The sequence below is a fragment of the Crocodylus porosus genome, unplaced genomic scaffold, assembly GCF_001723895.1.
Source record: "Crocodylus porosus isolate Cpor-Errol unplaced genomic scaffold, CroPor_comp1, whole genome shotgun sequence".
NCBI lineage: Eukaryota > Metazoa > Chordata > Crocodylia > Crocodylidae > Crocodylus > Crocodylus porosus.
In genome coordinates this window covers 96,239,315-96,253,239 of record NW_017728931.1, presented here as the reverse complement: position 1 = coordinate 96,253,239, position 13,925 = coordinate 96,239,315, and the positions used below count along the sequence as shown (strand labels likewise).

Sequence of the window (13,925 nt, the reverse complement as noted above, 5' to 3'; positions counted from 1 at the left end):
TATATCCAGAAAGTGTGTTACCCTATGAGACTTTGGGTGAGGTCAGCAGGAACTTCTAGGTTGGCAAACAGGGACAGGCCTCCGCAGGACCCTTACAAGGACTGCGGTCAAATTATTTCCTCAAACTAAATATCTGCTCTGTATGTAATAAACTAAATATATAAGCTCGGTATGTAATAAAGAGCTGTTCACATTATAAGCCTCCAGCTACTAGAAGACCTACGTGCCTAAATGCTAAGTGCTGTAATAGCCAAATTTTAGGTGCCTGGCACCCAGTTGGAATCTCGAGGCCTATCAGGAATATACTCTCTTCACCGTCTGTGGGGAGAATTGGGCACCTCACAACAGGATCCAGAACAGCCAGTGCGCTGGCAGGAAACTGCCTAACGCCAACATGCAGCTGCCCTGTGAGCCAACAGGGAAATGTCAAGTACAGGGGCAAGTCTAAAATTCCAGCCCTCAGCCAGTCAGGGCTGCAGAGGTCTTCCATCCACAGTCCTCTCCTACAGATATGCACCCATGTACTATCTACAAAGAGTGGAGCAGAAATCAATCTGTTTTCTAAAATGGGGCAAGCAGAGGAGGTAGTGGTTGTGCCCACTTCTATAATAGCCTAGTGGCTACAGCATTTGTCCACATGAATGGTGTGTGTCCCTGGTGCCTGGGAGGGCATGGCTGCACCAGTGGTGGTGAGTGGGGAGCTCCTGCAGATGCTGCCAGCACTGTCAGCAGAGGGGGGAGGGGTGGGGTGGCAAGTGCCAACCAGGCCTTAGCGGCCACCCACAGGCACTGCTGGCAGCATTGGTGGCAGCCAGGGGCAATCATGGACCAGCCACAGATGCCACAGGCGGCAGAGTGGCAAGCAGTAACTGCCCACAGGCACCACTGACAGTGTCGGCGGTACCTTTTTCCAGGGGTGCACCGCCACATGGCATGTGTTTTTTTGAGGACTGTTTCACATTTAAGTTCTCGCTGGCTTCTCTCCAGCCAGCTGCTGCTCTTTCCACAGACTAACATGAAAGTGGCTACAAGGACCCCAGGACTTGTTCTTCAAAATCTAAATTGACTGCTGGGTATTAGCAGGGTTGGATTGGGGGGGGCTCTATTCAGACTTTAAGATAATACTAGTCTACAGGAAGAAATGTTTCCCTCAAGGTGCAACACTGCCTCTACATTCAGCAGTGAATCTCCTTGAAGATCCTGAAGCTACTATTTAAAGTAGGGGTGGGCAAAATGGTGGATCTGGCTATCAGCTGGACTCCATTTCCCAGCATCCGCTGTAGACATGGCTGGGGCCAGTCTCTATAGAGACCCCAGCTGCTGCACTGTGATAGCACAGGGCTGGGGTTGCCATGGAGACCAGCCCCAGCCATGCAGCAGGGCAGGGCAAGGGCTTGCTCCAGAGCCACTGGGATCGTGTGGTGGAGGCAGCTTTGTCTGGGGCTAGGGCAGAGCCATGATCTGCTGCCTGCCTGCTCTGGGCAGCAGTGTGCAGGCAGTGGATCATGGTTCGACTCCTGCTTGGGACCGTGCTGTCATCACTGCAAGGAGCTGAGGCAGAGCCATGATCCGCTACCAAAGCACCCCACCTGGAGCAAGCAGGTGGCAGATCATGGCTCTGTCCTAGCCCCGGACAAACTGCTCCCCACTGCAAGATCCTAGCGGCTCCAAAGCAGCCCCCTGCCATACCCTGATGCACACCCTGCCAGCACAGCTGGAGCCAGTCTCCAGGGCAACCCCAGCCTTGCGTTATCACAGCACAGCAGTTGGGGGTCACCATAGAAACCAGCCTCAGCCATGTGGGCAGGGGCTGCTTGGACGTGGAGTCCACTGCTGGCCGGATCCAGCTCACTAGCTGGACCTTGCCTGCCCCTGCTTTAAAGATATCAAGTGTCCTGATTTCTTAATTCCAAGAAAATATCACTAAGCTTGCCTAGGTAGTTGCGATCCAGAACAATACTAAAGCTGACAAAGCTCACAGTAGAACCATTGGGAGAAATGGGTCAAACTGGGTGCATCTACATGAGACGCTCCTGAACAGTAGCGTAGGTAGGCACTAGCCATGATGCAATGCTACTGCACAGTAGTAACAAGCTACTGTGCAATAGCTCATTGCTGCACAGTTATTTAGTACTTGGTTATGCAAGTACTAAATGATTGCTCAGTAACAACTGCGCAGTCTGCTGCTTGTGTAGACACCACCACTATGCAGATGGCAAAGCTGTGAACAAACCACTGGAAGTCTGACTTCTTCAATCTTAGAGAGACACTTTGCACAAACTTTCTGGTTAACAGAGGCAATGATAGACCAACAGTTCTGCATCTCCTGAAAATGTTCTTACTTAGAGACTGGCAACTTCCGTAACAGTGTTAGAAATATTATTAAAAATGCATTATCAATAGCAGATTTAGAAAAACACAACTGCTTAGCTCTCCTTGTCTTCTTGGTAGGAGAAGGGGGGTTGGAAATTGAAGGGAAAAAACTACTAAGGGCTCTTTGTACTAAGGTATCACTCTCTCTTTGTTCTGCAAATTTACTATCTCTTTGTTACACTAAATCACACTTTCTTTCATGGCTCCCACATTTCTTAGGCTAAGATAAGAGTAATTGCCATCTTAGCCTTGGGCTTAAACCTTGTATAACCCTAAGTTCCTTCTAAGCACGCGCAATAAGCTAATACATATTAAGCCTATCCGCCCCGCATACTTAAGTAGTTAATTATAATACACATGCGATGTATGATGTGATGTATTCACATGCATGTTTGTATGAACCGAAAATAAGTTGTAAGAGTTCCTGCTTCTGTACACGTGCTCAGAAGAGAGGGGATAAAAGCCTACTGATGGGTGTTCTCCGCGGGCAGAGCGTTTGATCTTTTGTCTCTCTCTCTGACCCTATTTGCAAATATATACCCTTTTGTATCACCAACAATGTGTGCCTAAAGAATCATTAATATTCATTGAGCCTCCAAAGAAACAAACCAAGAGATTTTTTACTTCAACAGGATGAAGAGAACAAACTTTTTAGAAAACTGCTACTTTATAAATTGTGTATATGGTTCCTGGATGCTACAGTGCTGGGTGCATTATAAATGCGTAAGAGACATGAGTGGAAAAAAAATCACTGACAAACTAGGTTTATGTGGCTGAAAGCCCAAAAGAGTTATTCTGCTTTCCAAAAGCAGCTAAAGATGTTATCCTTATACAAAGGTTACTTTTTTTTTTTATAGCTGGAAGGAAGAAGAAACATAGGAGAAAGAAATAGGAAAACAAATATTAGAGGGTCATATCTTGAGCTGTGGCTGAGAAAAGCTTTACACAGCTCAGAAGTGGGGATTCACTTAAGCAACCTAAGACCTCTCCTCTAACACAACTTGGGGGCAGTGAAGAAGGTATTTCCTCCCAACACATCAGAAGATGGGTAAATGATTTGTTTTACAGAAGGGGAAATTGAAGCAGAGATTGGGTAAGGGACTTTCCAAAGTCCTACAGTGATGTCAGCATAATTTAGGAAGACATCGATGGCAATATTCCAACTGTAGAGCTGAGTTCATATACTACAGTCTCTTAGAGTTATGTAGAATAAAACTATGCTGAATTGTCTTGCAGCTTCTTGATTTTACATTAGTCTACATGATCAACAGCATCAGATCTTAACACTTAATGGGACTGATGTATAATTATGTTCCCATATGTCATTGGCTTTAATCACATATCTTCTCTAACTTAAAATATTTTTAAGGATCTGACAGCTCTCTTTGCATATTGCCTCCTCTATCAACTAACATTTATCTCTATCTGCTGATTCACCAACTTCTGAGGTACATTTCTCTACTAGTCTTTCTATGGGCAGAGATATCTTCAGCAGCATTTTTTTGTGAATGTTACCTTCTGCTTCTGAACCTCCTTCTACTTCTTTTCCCATTTTCTGTATAAATTGGAAAGGGGGCACAAAGGCCTGGGTCCTTAAATGTGCTTAGGTACCCTTTGTGCACTTAAATCCACTATTTAGACACTTTCAATACCTTCAGAGTCACTGCTCCAACATCATCAAACCTTGTAAGCACCCGAGTTTCACTGGTGACTATAATACAAAATACTCAAACGCTGACACTGCTCCTCAGTGAGGGTGCTGCTTAAGCCAAGGGCCAGGAGGTTTCAGTCTGGATCTTCTAGTGCTTTAACTGATGCTTTAAAACTTGGGCTGTGTGTAAAAAGACATTGTGAGCACCATCATCTCTTCTGGCCATGTTTGGTGCAGGGAATAAGGCCTGTTCTGAAAATGGCTCATAGACCAAGCCCCACAGGTGGGAGAATGCCAAGTTTGTAACATTTGTTGAGGCTTGGGTATGAACTTGGTACTATCACAATTTAAGATGTTGTAATCATGCCCAGTTGGAGAAACCTACTGTGTTAAAGACACTGGCCATGCCTACACGTGATTTTAGTGTGAAATCATGAATAAACTCTGGTGCGGTTTGGGCGAGAGTTTATTGCTCTTGAGCACCACATTTACATATGAGCCTGGGACTGCAGCACACTGAGCTGGGTTAGAGCAGCCCTGACTGTCAGTCCGGAGCTGCTCCAACCCTACTCAACATGCTTCAGGGGAGCTGGCTGGGGCGTAAGGGTGCCCTAGTGTGGAGCTAGCTGGCAGGCAGCTCTAGTTTGGGGCTTGCTGGTAGGCCCCCCACACTGAAGCACCCTCATGCCCCAGCCAGCCAGGTCAGCATCTACACGTGTGTTGCATTGCACTAAATAACTTGTGTTTACAAGTACTAACCTACGGCAGTATTTATGAGCTTACTGTGGCCTCAGGTCTCCGTGTAGATGCTGAGACTACTATGAAACTAATTAGGCAGCTCTACAGTAAACATCTTATGTAGTCTCACCCAGTGGAGCCTAAATGTTGGACTAAAAATGCAAGTAGGCACCCGGGGCCCCTTGGTAAATCTAGCTATGAAATTGCTTAGAATATTTGTTGGGCTGTAGCTATACCTGCAGTTAACTGTGCAAAGATGGGTCTATGCAAGACACAAAGCAAGGTCTAGGCAAGACACAAAAGTAAGAGACAAGATGTGGGTATCCGCCCCTTTGACGATGTGGAGCTAGGTAGAAGGCAGGGTACATGTGCTCTTTATAAACTAACTAAGCTTACAAAAGCTTATGTATCTCTGATTTAGCCAGTCTGAACAGTACACACCTAACCTGTCTTGGGTGCCTTGCCTGACTTCAGGCTCATATAGCTAACTGCCTCTGTTTGCTCAATATGGAACTAGCCAGCATTACTTTCTGCCTATTCAAAACTGAAGTTATTAAGAAAAATGGTATGTGCACAAAGTTCCTGTCGCTAGTAGTCATATGGGATTCTGGTCTGCTCAGCAACACCTCAGGTTTTGAGAAAGCAAGATCTCATGTGGCTATGATCTCAGACAGTCCACAACAACACAGCATGCTGTTACCATCACAGACTTTCCAGCAGTCATCCAAGCTAACCCTAGCAGGTTGGGGTGCTCAGTAATCTTTTTGTGCTGCGGGTCAGAGCAGTGGTAGCACCAATGAGGAGGAGGCTGTAATTTGGGGAGTATTATTTCGATTATCTTTTTTCCTAATTCTTTTATCCACTCCTTGCCAACGGATACAATTGGAGACAGGGTATCCAATACCTCACCTTTTCAGCTGAAGAGATCTGCATGCTAATCCTCTGCCCAGAAAACCTTCATCTACAGGTAATGATTCTTTCCGGACTTCTGAATCATGTTGCATCAAAGTGGGGAATGCCATGTGGCAAGATGCTGACTCACCAGCATCTCTTGTCTTTGCCTTCAGAGCTGAAAGAATATCAAGAAAGATATTATTTCCTCTGCATATGAAGATCCCAGAGCAAATTCATCTAACGTACTACCAACAGCTGAGAACCATAGGCTGTCAAATTATTATTGAAGATACCTTTATTTTGCCTGATGGGAAAATAAACATTTTAAGACGCACATTAGTTTTTAAAACACAGTAATTTTACTGCCACAGAAATTATTATATTTGCATCATTATGCTGGTTCAATCTACTGCATCATAACTGCAGGGAGTAGCCAAGAACATATTTCTCTCCAATGATTCAGGACTCAGCACCTCAAATCATACTAGCTATCACTCCTTTTCTTTGCTTTTGCCCTTTATGACTTCAGAAAAGTCTTAGGAAGTTTACAAGCATAAAACAGCTACTGTTTCTGCATCTAAAATTTATATGGGACTCAACCTTAAACCACAATGGGGAAAATCATTTTGTCGCTAGTCATTAAACTTTCAGGACAACATGTCAGGTTTCACATAAAGATGCAGCCCCTGGTTCTGGCTGTTATACCTTGTACTGGGAAAGCTTACAGAATGACAGTCTCATAGGATATATGGGACTGCTGACATGGACACATGGTTGACATTCAACTCCCTGAAATCATGAAGAGGATAATCTGTAGGAAGTGCATATGGCACAATGAATGATAGCTTTCATTCTATGGCAAGGAAATTCAAGATAGTAGTTTTGATAGAGTAGAAGGCATATGTCATCCAACCTAGTCCTAGATCTCAGCCACTGTTTAAATACCATATGTTTTGGCCCAACACAAACAGTCCACCAAAGGACATCCATCTGGAGATGGAGATACAGCACTTCTTCCTGCCACACGTTCTATCACCACTTCTATCACCAGCATAACTTAAAAATCACTGTACTTTCCATTAGACAGAAATGCCATCTTCATCTCCCCCAAATCAAACATGCTTTGCAGTGTGCAGGCTGCCAACAAATTCAGGCTTGCCTGGCCCTGATGGAGGTAGCCTTCTAAATGGAAAAGACTGCTCCAAAGTGGTCTCTGCTGCTCTGCTCACTGCTTCCTTCTTTTTTGTAGCTAGAGGAATGATGATCTGGGACCCTGAAGGCAACAGCTGTATGATATGGCATAAGCGCAGAGATGCCATCTTGAGTAGGTAGAACTAAGCTGGTTATGGATAGACTTTCTAACGCATATAGGTACCTAAAACTGCATACAGGCACTTATATGAGATTCTCAAAGGTGCTGCAACACCTAACTCCTACACAACTTGCTGCCTAGTGGATAGAATCCCCAGCACCCAGCTAGGTGCCCAGGGGAGAGTTACATATTCAGAAGGATCCTTTGAAGCCAATTTTGAAGGTAGCTCTATGCTTACCAGTAAAAGGCATAAACAGGAAATGGATTTAGGCACCCAAGTGACCGACAGACAGCCAGAGAAGCCTGTCTCTTGTGAATTTGAGCTGTGAATTTTCCCCTTGCTTGACCCGTGAACTGAAGGAGATGACTCTTTCCCTTTTGTACAGCTTGGCTCCTGTGGTCAGTCAAAAGCAGCAGCTGGGAGCAGGTGGGCTCTCTGTCCTGAATGTCCTTTGCTGTTAGCCGGTGTATGTAAAAAGGAAAGTGTACTTTGCTGCCTCCCATCGAAGGAAACCATGCATGTGTACAAGAGTGGGATGCGAAGGTTTGAAAGGCACAGCTTGTTTTATTAAGAACTTCTTCATGAGGCTCTCCCGAGCCAGCAATTTCAAGATATCATTTCAGAAGATGTTAAATTAAATTCCAGCTGCTATTTCTTTCTTCCTTTTATAAGCCCTGCACTCCTGAATCAAACACCAAAATACGAATGCTTTCCTCACCACTGGCATTTTGAATATTATAAACAGCCCCTAAATTTAATTTGAATTGCCATTTCCATTTTAAATTAGTCAAATGAATTTCAGCTTGTGATTAATAGAACAACACAACTGATGCTCATCTTCCCCTCTAGTGTGACACAGCATGTGACTAAGGGCCTGCCTACAAGGGAACACTTAGCAAAGTTGAAGCAAATCAGCTAAATGTGTCAAGGCGATACAGATAAATTTAAGTGCATAAAACCCTGCGGTGGATTCTATCATTCAGGTGTGAAGTGGGTTCAGCCCTCCTTAGAGAACTAGCTGATATCCTTGGCAACTAGGCTAAGGAGCCACAAAGGGGATGTATGTGCTATTTCTCCACCACCTGTAAAAGCTGCCCTTTCTTGTCAGAAGAAAGTATAATTTGGGGGCAGGCTGAGAAGCTCACACTTCTATTGCTGTGCTATAACTGTTCAGTGAAGCTCTACACAGCACTCTGGCCCCCAAGGCTCACGGTCCTCTCTGTTAAGAAAACATTCATTCTGGAAAAGAAGATGAATCCAGTCTGGGTGAATTTACTTCAGCAAATGCACTGTTTAAGTCAGTGTGTGGAAAGTGCATTTTAACTGGAATCCTGCAATGTGCTTCATCAAACATTTAGAGGAGAAGCCCACCATCTTCCAACATGAGAATCTTGTTCCATCTAAACTGCACTTCTCTACTATATCCTAATGTAGGACTGAGCCCATGGCAAGTATGAATTTTTAACATTAAGCTATTTGAGATATCCAAATGAAAAAGAAATGTGTTAAAAAATAATTAAATCTGGGGAAAAAACAACTTCGCAAGTTCAAATGACTGTAAAACCAGACAATAGAAGATGTAAGCACCTGAAAAAAGCTTAGAATGTAATGTCTCCATAGTCCTCAGTACAGCATGGCCCCTGCCCTCTTGTTGTGTCCACGTTGCACTTCATGTGTATGTATACCTGTGCTGCTCTCCAAGCGTCGCTCTCAACGTGTTGCTCAGCTCCTGTTTAATAAGCCTTCATTCCTTATTCAAATCAGTGTTTCAATTTCTAAAATGATTCATATTACAAGGCAATGTAATTACACTACAAGACAGTTTAATTTGCAAGTTCATTTCTTGCCAAGAGCGGTGCAGTTTCTAATTCTAAAAAAAAATCCAGTTTGTGCCAAATACTATCACCAAAGCTCTCTAATCAGTTAATATGGTACGACTGCAAGGGAACATCCTGTGACAGGCAGTGCTCCTCCAGACAGTATCATTACCTAGTGACTGTGTTACTTTTAAATCATAATCCCTACAACTTTTTTTTTTTTTTAAGTAGAAAAGACTGCTTCAATTTCCTCTCAACATGTAAGCACATAACCACTGTTATAGAGCTGTGGTCCTCCCTGTGTACTTTTCTTCAGTTCTGTTATATACAGAATTATTATACTGTTACTACTAAATATTTATGTTACACTTGCTAGGCACGGTAGGCTTAATTGGACACTCAAACTTGCATTACAGAAGTCACTGGCAGAATACCCTTTCACTTCACTGGTGTGAGGTTAAGTCCATAAAGAGAAGAGGGAAAATCCAACAGGGTTGAGGGTGAAACCCAAAATTATGTGAGCTTGTAGCTTCATGGTGCAGGCCCCTACAACTCCCAGCAACGCGCTGGCCAAACCCTGAAGTCCCCAGTCACTGTTTAGTCAGCCAGACTCCCCTCGTTTGAGGAAAAGCTGAGGAGACCATGAACCACTGGAAGTTGTGGGTTTTCACCTCTTTGAAGAGAACAAGTTGAGAAAAGTATATTCCCATGAGGTAGTACCAAAAAAATTATAAACCCCAGGACCACCTTTGTCACACACGTCTTTAGACTAGACTGGCAAATCCTAAAACTATTCAGCGAGAAAATTCCTGTAAAAGGAGGCTTCCCCAAGGACAGACTTAAGTAACCAAAGCAAAAACCTCTAGTATTTTCTGCTGTCTATACACATGCAATGGGTTGTGGCAAACCTTACTCTCTTTCTGATTTAAATTCTGACCGTATACCAATCACATAATGTTATTACATATAATTTTACCAATTGAAGTAATTAGTACTATACTGCCCTGTGCAAACTCCATGACCAAGTAATGCTGTAGCATTAAACAACAGATAACATTAAAACCAAAATAATTCTCAGAGAAAATAACTTAAGAGGATACAGTTTAGCTGATGGTTTGTCTACCTAGGCATTTAGCCTACACTGAATTGTGCCACACTAGTTCAATTGTGTGTTCAATTGTGTGTTCAATGGTCCACAATAGCCCTGTCCACACATGTTCAGCTCTTCTTGTAGTTTGGATTATTATTCCCACATGATGGGGACTTTCTTCATACTAAATTTGGCATTCTAGACGGGTAGCTCCTGGCCTTTTGACCCTTATTCACCAACATCACCAACTTTAGGCAGAAGGCAGGGCAGAGTAGCATATTACAGACTAATTCAGAGAGTTTTCTGCTGTTACTTGCAAAATCTTACACCCCTTTGAGTTAGTCCAGGGACTGGCAACCCATGACCCATGGGCTAAATCCATCCTATAAAGAGCAAGGCATTTTAGCTTTATGTAAATTTAGGACAGCTGGTAATGCTGATAAGGTGCCCTGACTTTTGCCTGACTTCAGACTACTATGGTTAACTACCTGTCTCATCAAAATTAATTTAGGGCCTGCTGGAAAAGCTCCCAGTGTCAGGAGCTCTTGGAACGTGCACTTCTTTTACTTAATGGAGGGGGGCAGGGTATAGATTTGCTTTTACAATCACCAGAAGGCTTGTTAACCAATTAATCATGCTGAAAGTCCCCCAGCTTGCCCTTGCTAATGAAGCTTTTTACTGGGCCTTTGCATCACAGAAAATAACTATTTCCCTATGACCAGAGCAACTGCAGGATGACAATGGAGCATGCCTCTGAGAACTGAGGAAGTGCTGTCCCAACAAAGCTGGAGGTGGCCAAGCAATAGCTCCTATGTCGCAGAACTGGGTGCAGTGTGCTATACAGTGGGAAGGTCTACACATGCATTAATGTGCTGTTGCTACTGCACATAGTTTAGTACCTCTATTATGAGGTACTACATAAATGCATAGTAGCCGGCACCAATGCACAGTAGCAATGGTGCATGGGCTTTTTGTGACGCTTAATGTGCAGTAGACTAATTCTACTGTGCATTAGCATGGTTTTTAGCTGTGATACGCTAATGCACAGTAGAATTAGTTTATTTCACACTAAGCATCTCATGGAGACACGCAATAACTACAAGAGCAAGGGAACGAGCTGCACTGAGGGTTGGGAGGTAGAGATTCAAAGTCCTTTCAAAATGCTGAAGGTCTAAGCTGGCAGTCTCCTGCAGCATGTGATCAGGGGCAGCTTATCTTCCCACTGTGAGGATAGAGACTGACTTCTCAGTTTTAAACTTAAATTTCACTGAGCTTGTGGTTATGTTTTTCTTGCACTGAATATTTTTTCATGAATAGTTCATGAATATTTCAGGGAATATTTCATGAATTTAACATGAAATGTTCCCTGAGTTTTTTATGCAAACTGTGAGGTATTATATTCTCATGAGTGGAAATTCTCTTCATGGAACATATTTTTACATATAAAGGTTACCTTTTATTTAATTTATTGAACTTGTGACTGTAATTTTTTATGCTTGGTTTAATATTGCATAAGTATTGCTATTATATGTCATAAACATTATTGCTATGAAATTTAATGAACTTTTGTGATGGATAGAGACTGCACATTTCATTAAATGTGCGTGCAATTTCATGAAAATTGCATGTGCACTGTAAAAGTGCTCTTATTTAAAGCTTACATTTTTCTCTAACTTCTGTGTAATTTTTCCTTTTGGATTTCATGAATATTACAAGAAGTATTACCTAAAATATTTTATCATGATTATTATAAAATTGCATAAAAATAAAGGTAAGAACAGTACTTTTCTGTTTGGAGATGGTTCTTTATTTTTATAAAATTTCTGAAACTGCAAATATTCTACAGCTTTATAGGCAAGTGTTGCAACATTCTTGCTTTTTGGTCACTCCTCTAGTAACATAAGAGCTAAAATGCCATGACAGAAAGCCCTCAGGTAAATACGATGTGTTCTTCCACTTGCCCTGCTCTTGATGCCTTATGCCAGGGGCGGGCAAAATACGGCCCATGGGCCGCATCTGGCCTGCTAGGCCTTTCTATCCAGCCCACGGGGCCCCTTTAAAAATTTTAGAAAAGTAATATTCATCTGTCCTTGGTTCCTGTCAAAGATGACAGGAACCAGGAACAGCAGGACCCAGGGGAAGCCCTGGCAGGCTCCTACAACAGCAGGGCCCACCCGGCCCTGGCAGCCAGAAGCCCCAGCAGGGGCTTCTGGCCTGGTACCATGTGGCTCCTTGGCTGCACGGGCATAAAAAACTCAGGTGGGGGGGGAAGGGCAGGGGAGGACCACAGGCAGGACACAAGCTGGTGCTGAGCCTGGTAAAAAGCGGCCCCTCCCCCACCCCATGGCCAACACTCCCTGCTGCAGCCGGCTGTCCTGAGCAGGCACAGGCAGCCCCACATCGGCTGCAAGCAGCTGCAGCACTGGGCGCCGGCCACAGGGCAGGGGAGGCACCGCTTTTCCCCACTAGCTTGTACCAGCTTGCAACTCAGCCCCGCTGCCAGCCTGGGTCCTGCACCGGCTCTGGGCTTACTCATGGGTGCTGTGCTGCAGCAGCATTAGCTGCTCAGCACAGAGGAAAGCAGCCCCCTTGCTAGCCATGGCGGGCAGTGTTTGCTGCTGCTGCCTGCCTGGACCTCACACGCTAGGCAGCACAGAGGCAGCGGTGGCAGCTGCACGCTGCCCAGCATAGCAAGCAGGCGGGCCATAGCTGCTCCCGCCACAGCGCAGCCCCAATGGATGAGTCCAGAGCCAGTGCGGGGCCCAGACTGATGGTGGGGGCGTGTTACAAGCTGGTGCTGAGCATGGGGAAAAAGTGGCCCCTACCAACCCCGTGGCTGGCGCCCTGCACTGCAGCTGTTTACAGCCCATGTGGGGCTGCCTATGCCTGCTCAGGACAGTCCCACACAGGCTACAAGTGGCTGCAGCAGGGAGCGCCGGCCACGGGACAGCAAAGGAGCTGCTTTTCCCCCCACACTTAGCACCAGCTCCTTTCCTGCTGGCAAGCGCAGGGTCGGGGCTGCACACTGCCCCCCCGCCTGTACCGTGGGGCTGGGGAGGCACTGGGTCTGAACAGGTGTGGGAGTCAGTAGGACCACGGAGCCCACACCAGTGTCCCGGGGCCAACGCTGGCAGAGTCCAGAGCAGAGCAGGAGGCGTACAGGGTCCTGGCTGGCAGGGGCTCTATGGAGCTGAACCAACTCCCTCCTCTTCCTGCTGGTGCTGCCCAGCCTGGCTTCACAGACCCCTGCCAGTCTGCACCCCGCTCTGGGCCCCACCTGTTCTGGCCCTGAGATATTGGTTCCAAGACATTAGGGGACTGGTCCCAAGACACTGACCAGGGGACAGGGCACCTGTCAAGGGACAGGGCTACCCATGCAGCCCTCAACAGCTTGCCAAAACTGGGTAAGCGGCCCTCCACCCAAAATAACTGTCCACCCTGCCTTATGCTATGGCTTGTGAAGGTGTCTGGTTGGATATCTGAAGTGAACTCCTGCTCCCAGTATGCAGTTCTCCACGGCCTGTAGCACAAGAAATACTGGAAGGCATTGTGTGGTGCCAAAATAGGAGAAGAACTTGCTGCAGTGTGTTTTTCAGTGAAGCCATTTGTATCTTCCTGGTATCCAGGAGCTGCCTCTGTATCAAGGTCACTGCAAGGCTTCACCCAGTTATAGCAAAACCAAACTAACTGAGTTAGCTCCCTTTCCTTCTTCTCAGACTTGGGGAATCCCTCTGAGTCCTGAGTGGCCTGCCTTTACTTTGACACTGCTAGGAGCATTCCAGACATACCCGCTCCCCTCCTTTTTTGTGTGCTTGTTTCCTTTCTAACTTGTCAAGTGATGGGAGGTTGATAAGGGTCCTGTCCTTGAGGGCTGCATCATCAGTTCAGGTGCACTTTCTGACCAAAGCAGTTGTTGTTCTTTGTTCAGTTTCTATGGCACTGAAATTAACTTCTGCCTGAGTTTCATAGATTTCATAGACATTAGGGCTGGAAGGGACCTCGGGAGATCATCGAGTCCAGCCCCCTGCCCAAAGGGCAGGAAGTCAGCT

The 13,925-nt window shown here is 45.2% G+C and overlaps 1 protein-coding gene and 1 long non-coding RNA gene across 4 annotated transcripts in view; one reads left to right on the top strand and one right to left on the bottom strand.

Annotated features, from left to right (window-relative positions):
* The window catches only part of LOC109315604, a 92,417-nt gene that overhangs the window by 5,898 nt on the left and 72,594 nt on the right, over positions 1-13,925 (bottom strand). For 2 of the 3 annotated variants that reach the window (XM_019543399.1, XM_019543400.1), the window contains one exon: positions 5,672-5,831. In XM_019543399.1, coding sequence (XP_019398944.1) covers positions 5,672-5,831 — 160 coding nt within the window. Of the gene's footprint in view, positions 1-5,671; positions 5,832-13,925 lie in introns of those variants that run through there. The other variant, XM_019543401.1, reaches the window with a different exon arrangement.
* On the top strand, positions 2,163-4,398 carry LOC109315606. The gene is made up of 2 exons (XR_002102552.1): positions 2,163-2,361; positions 2,989-4,398. It is a non-coding gene; the product is annotated as an uncharacterized LOC109315606 (long non-coding RNA).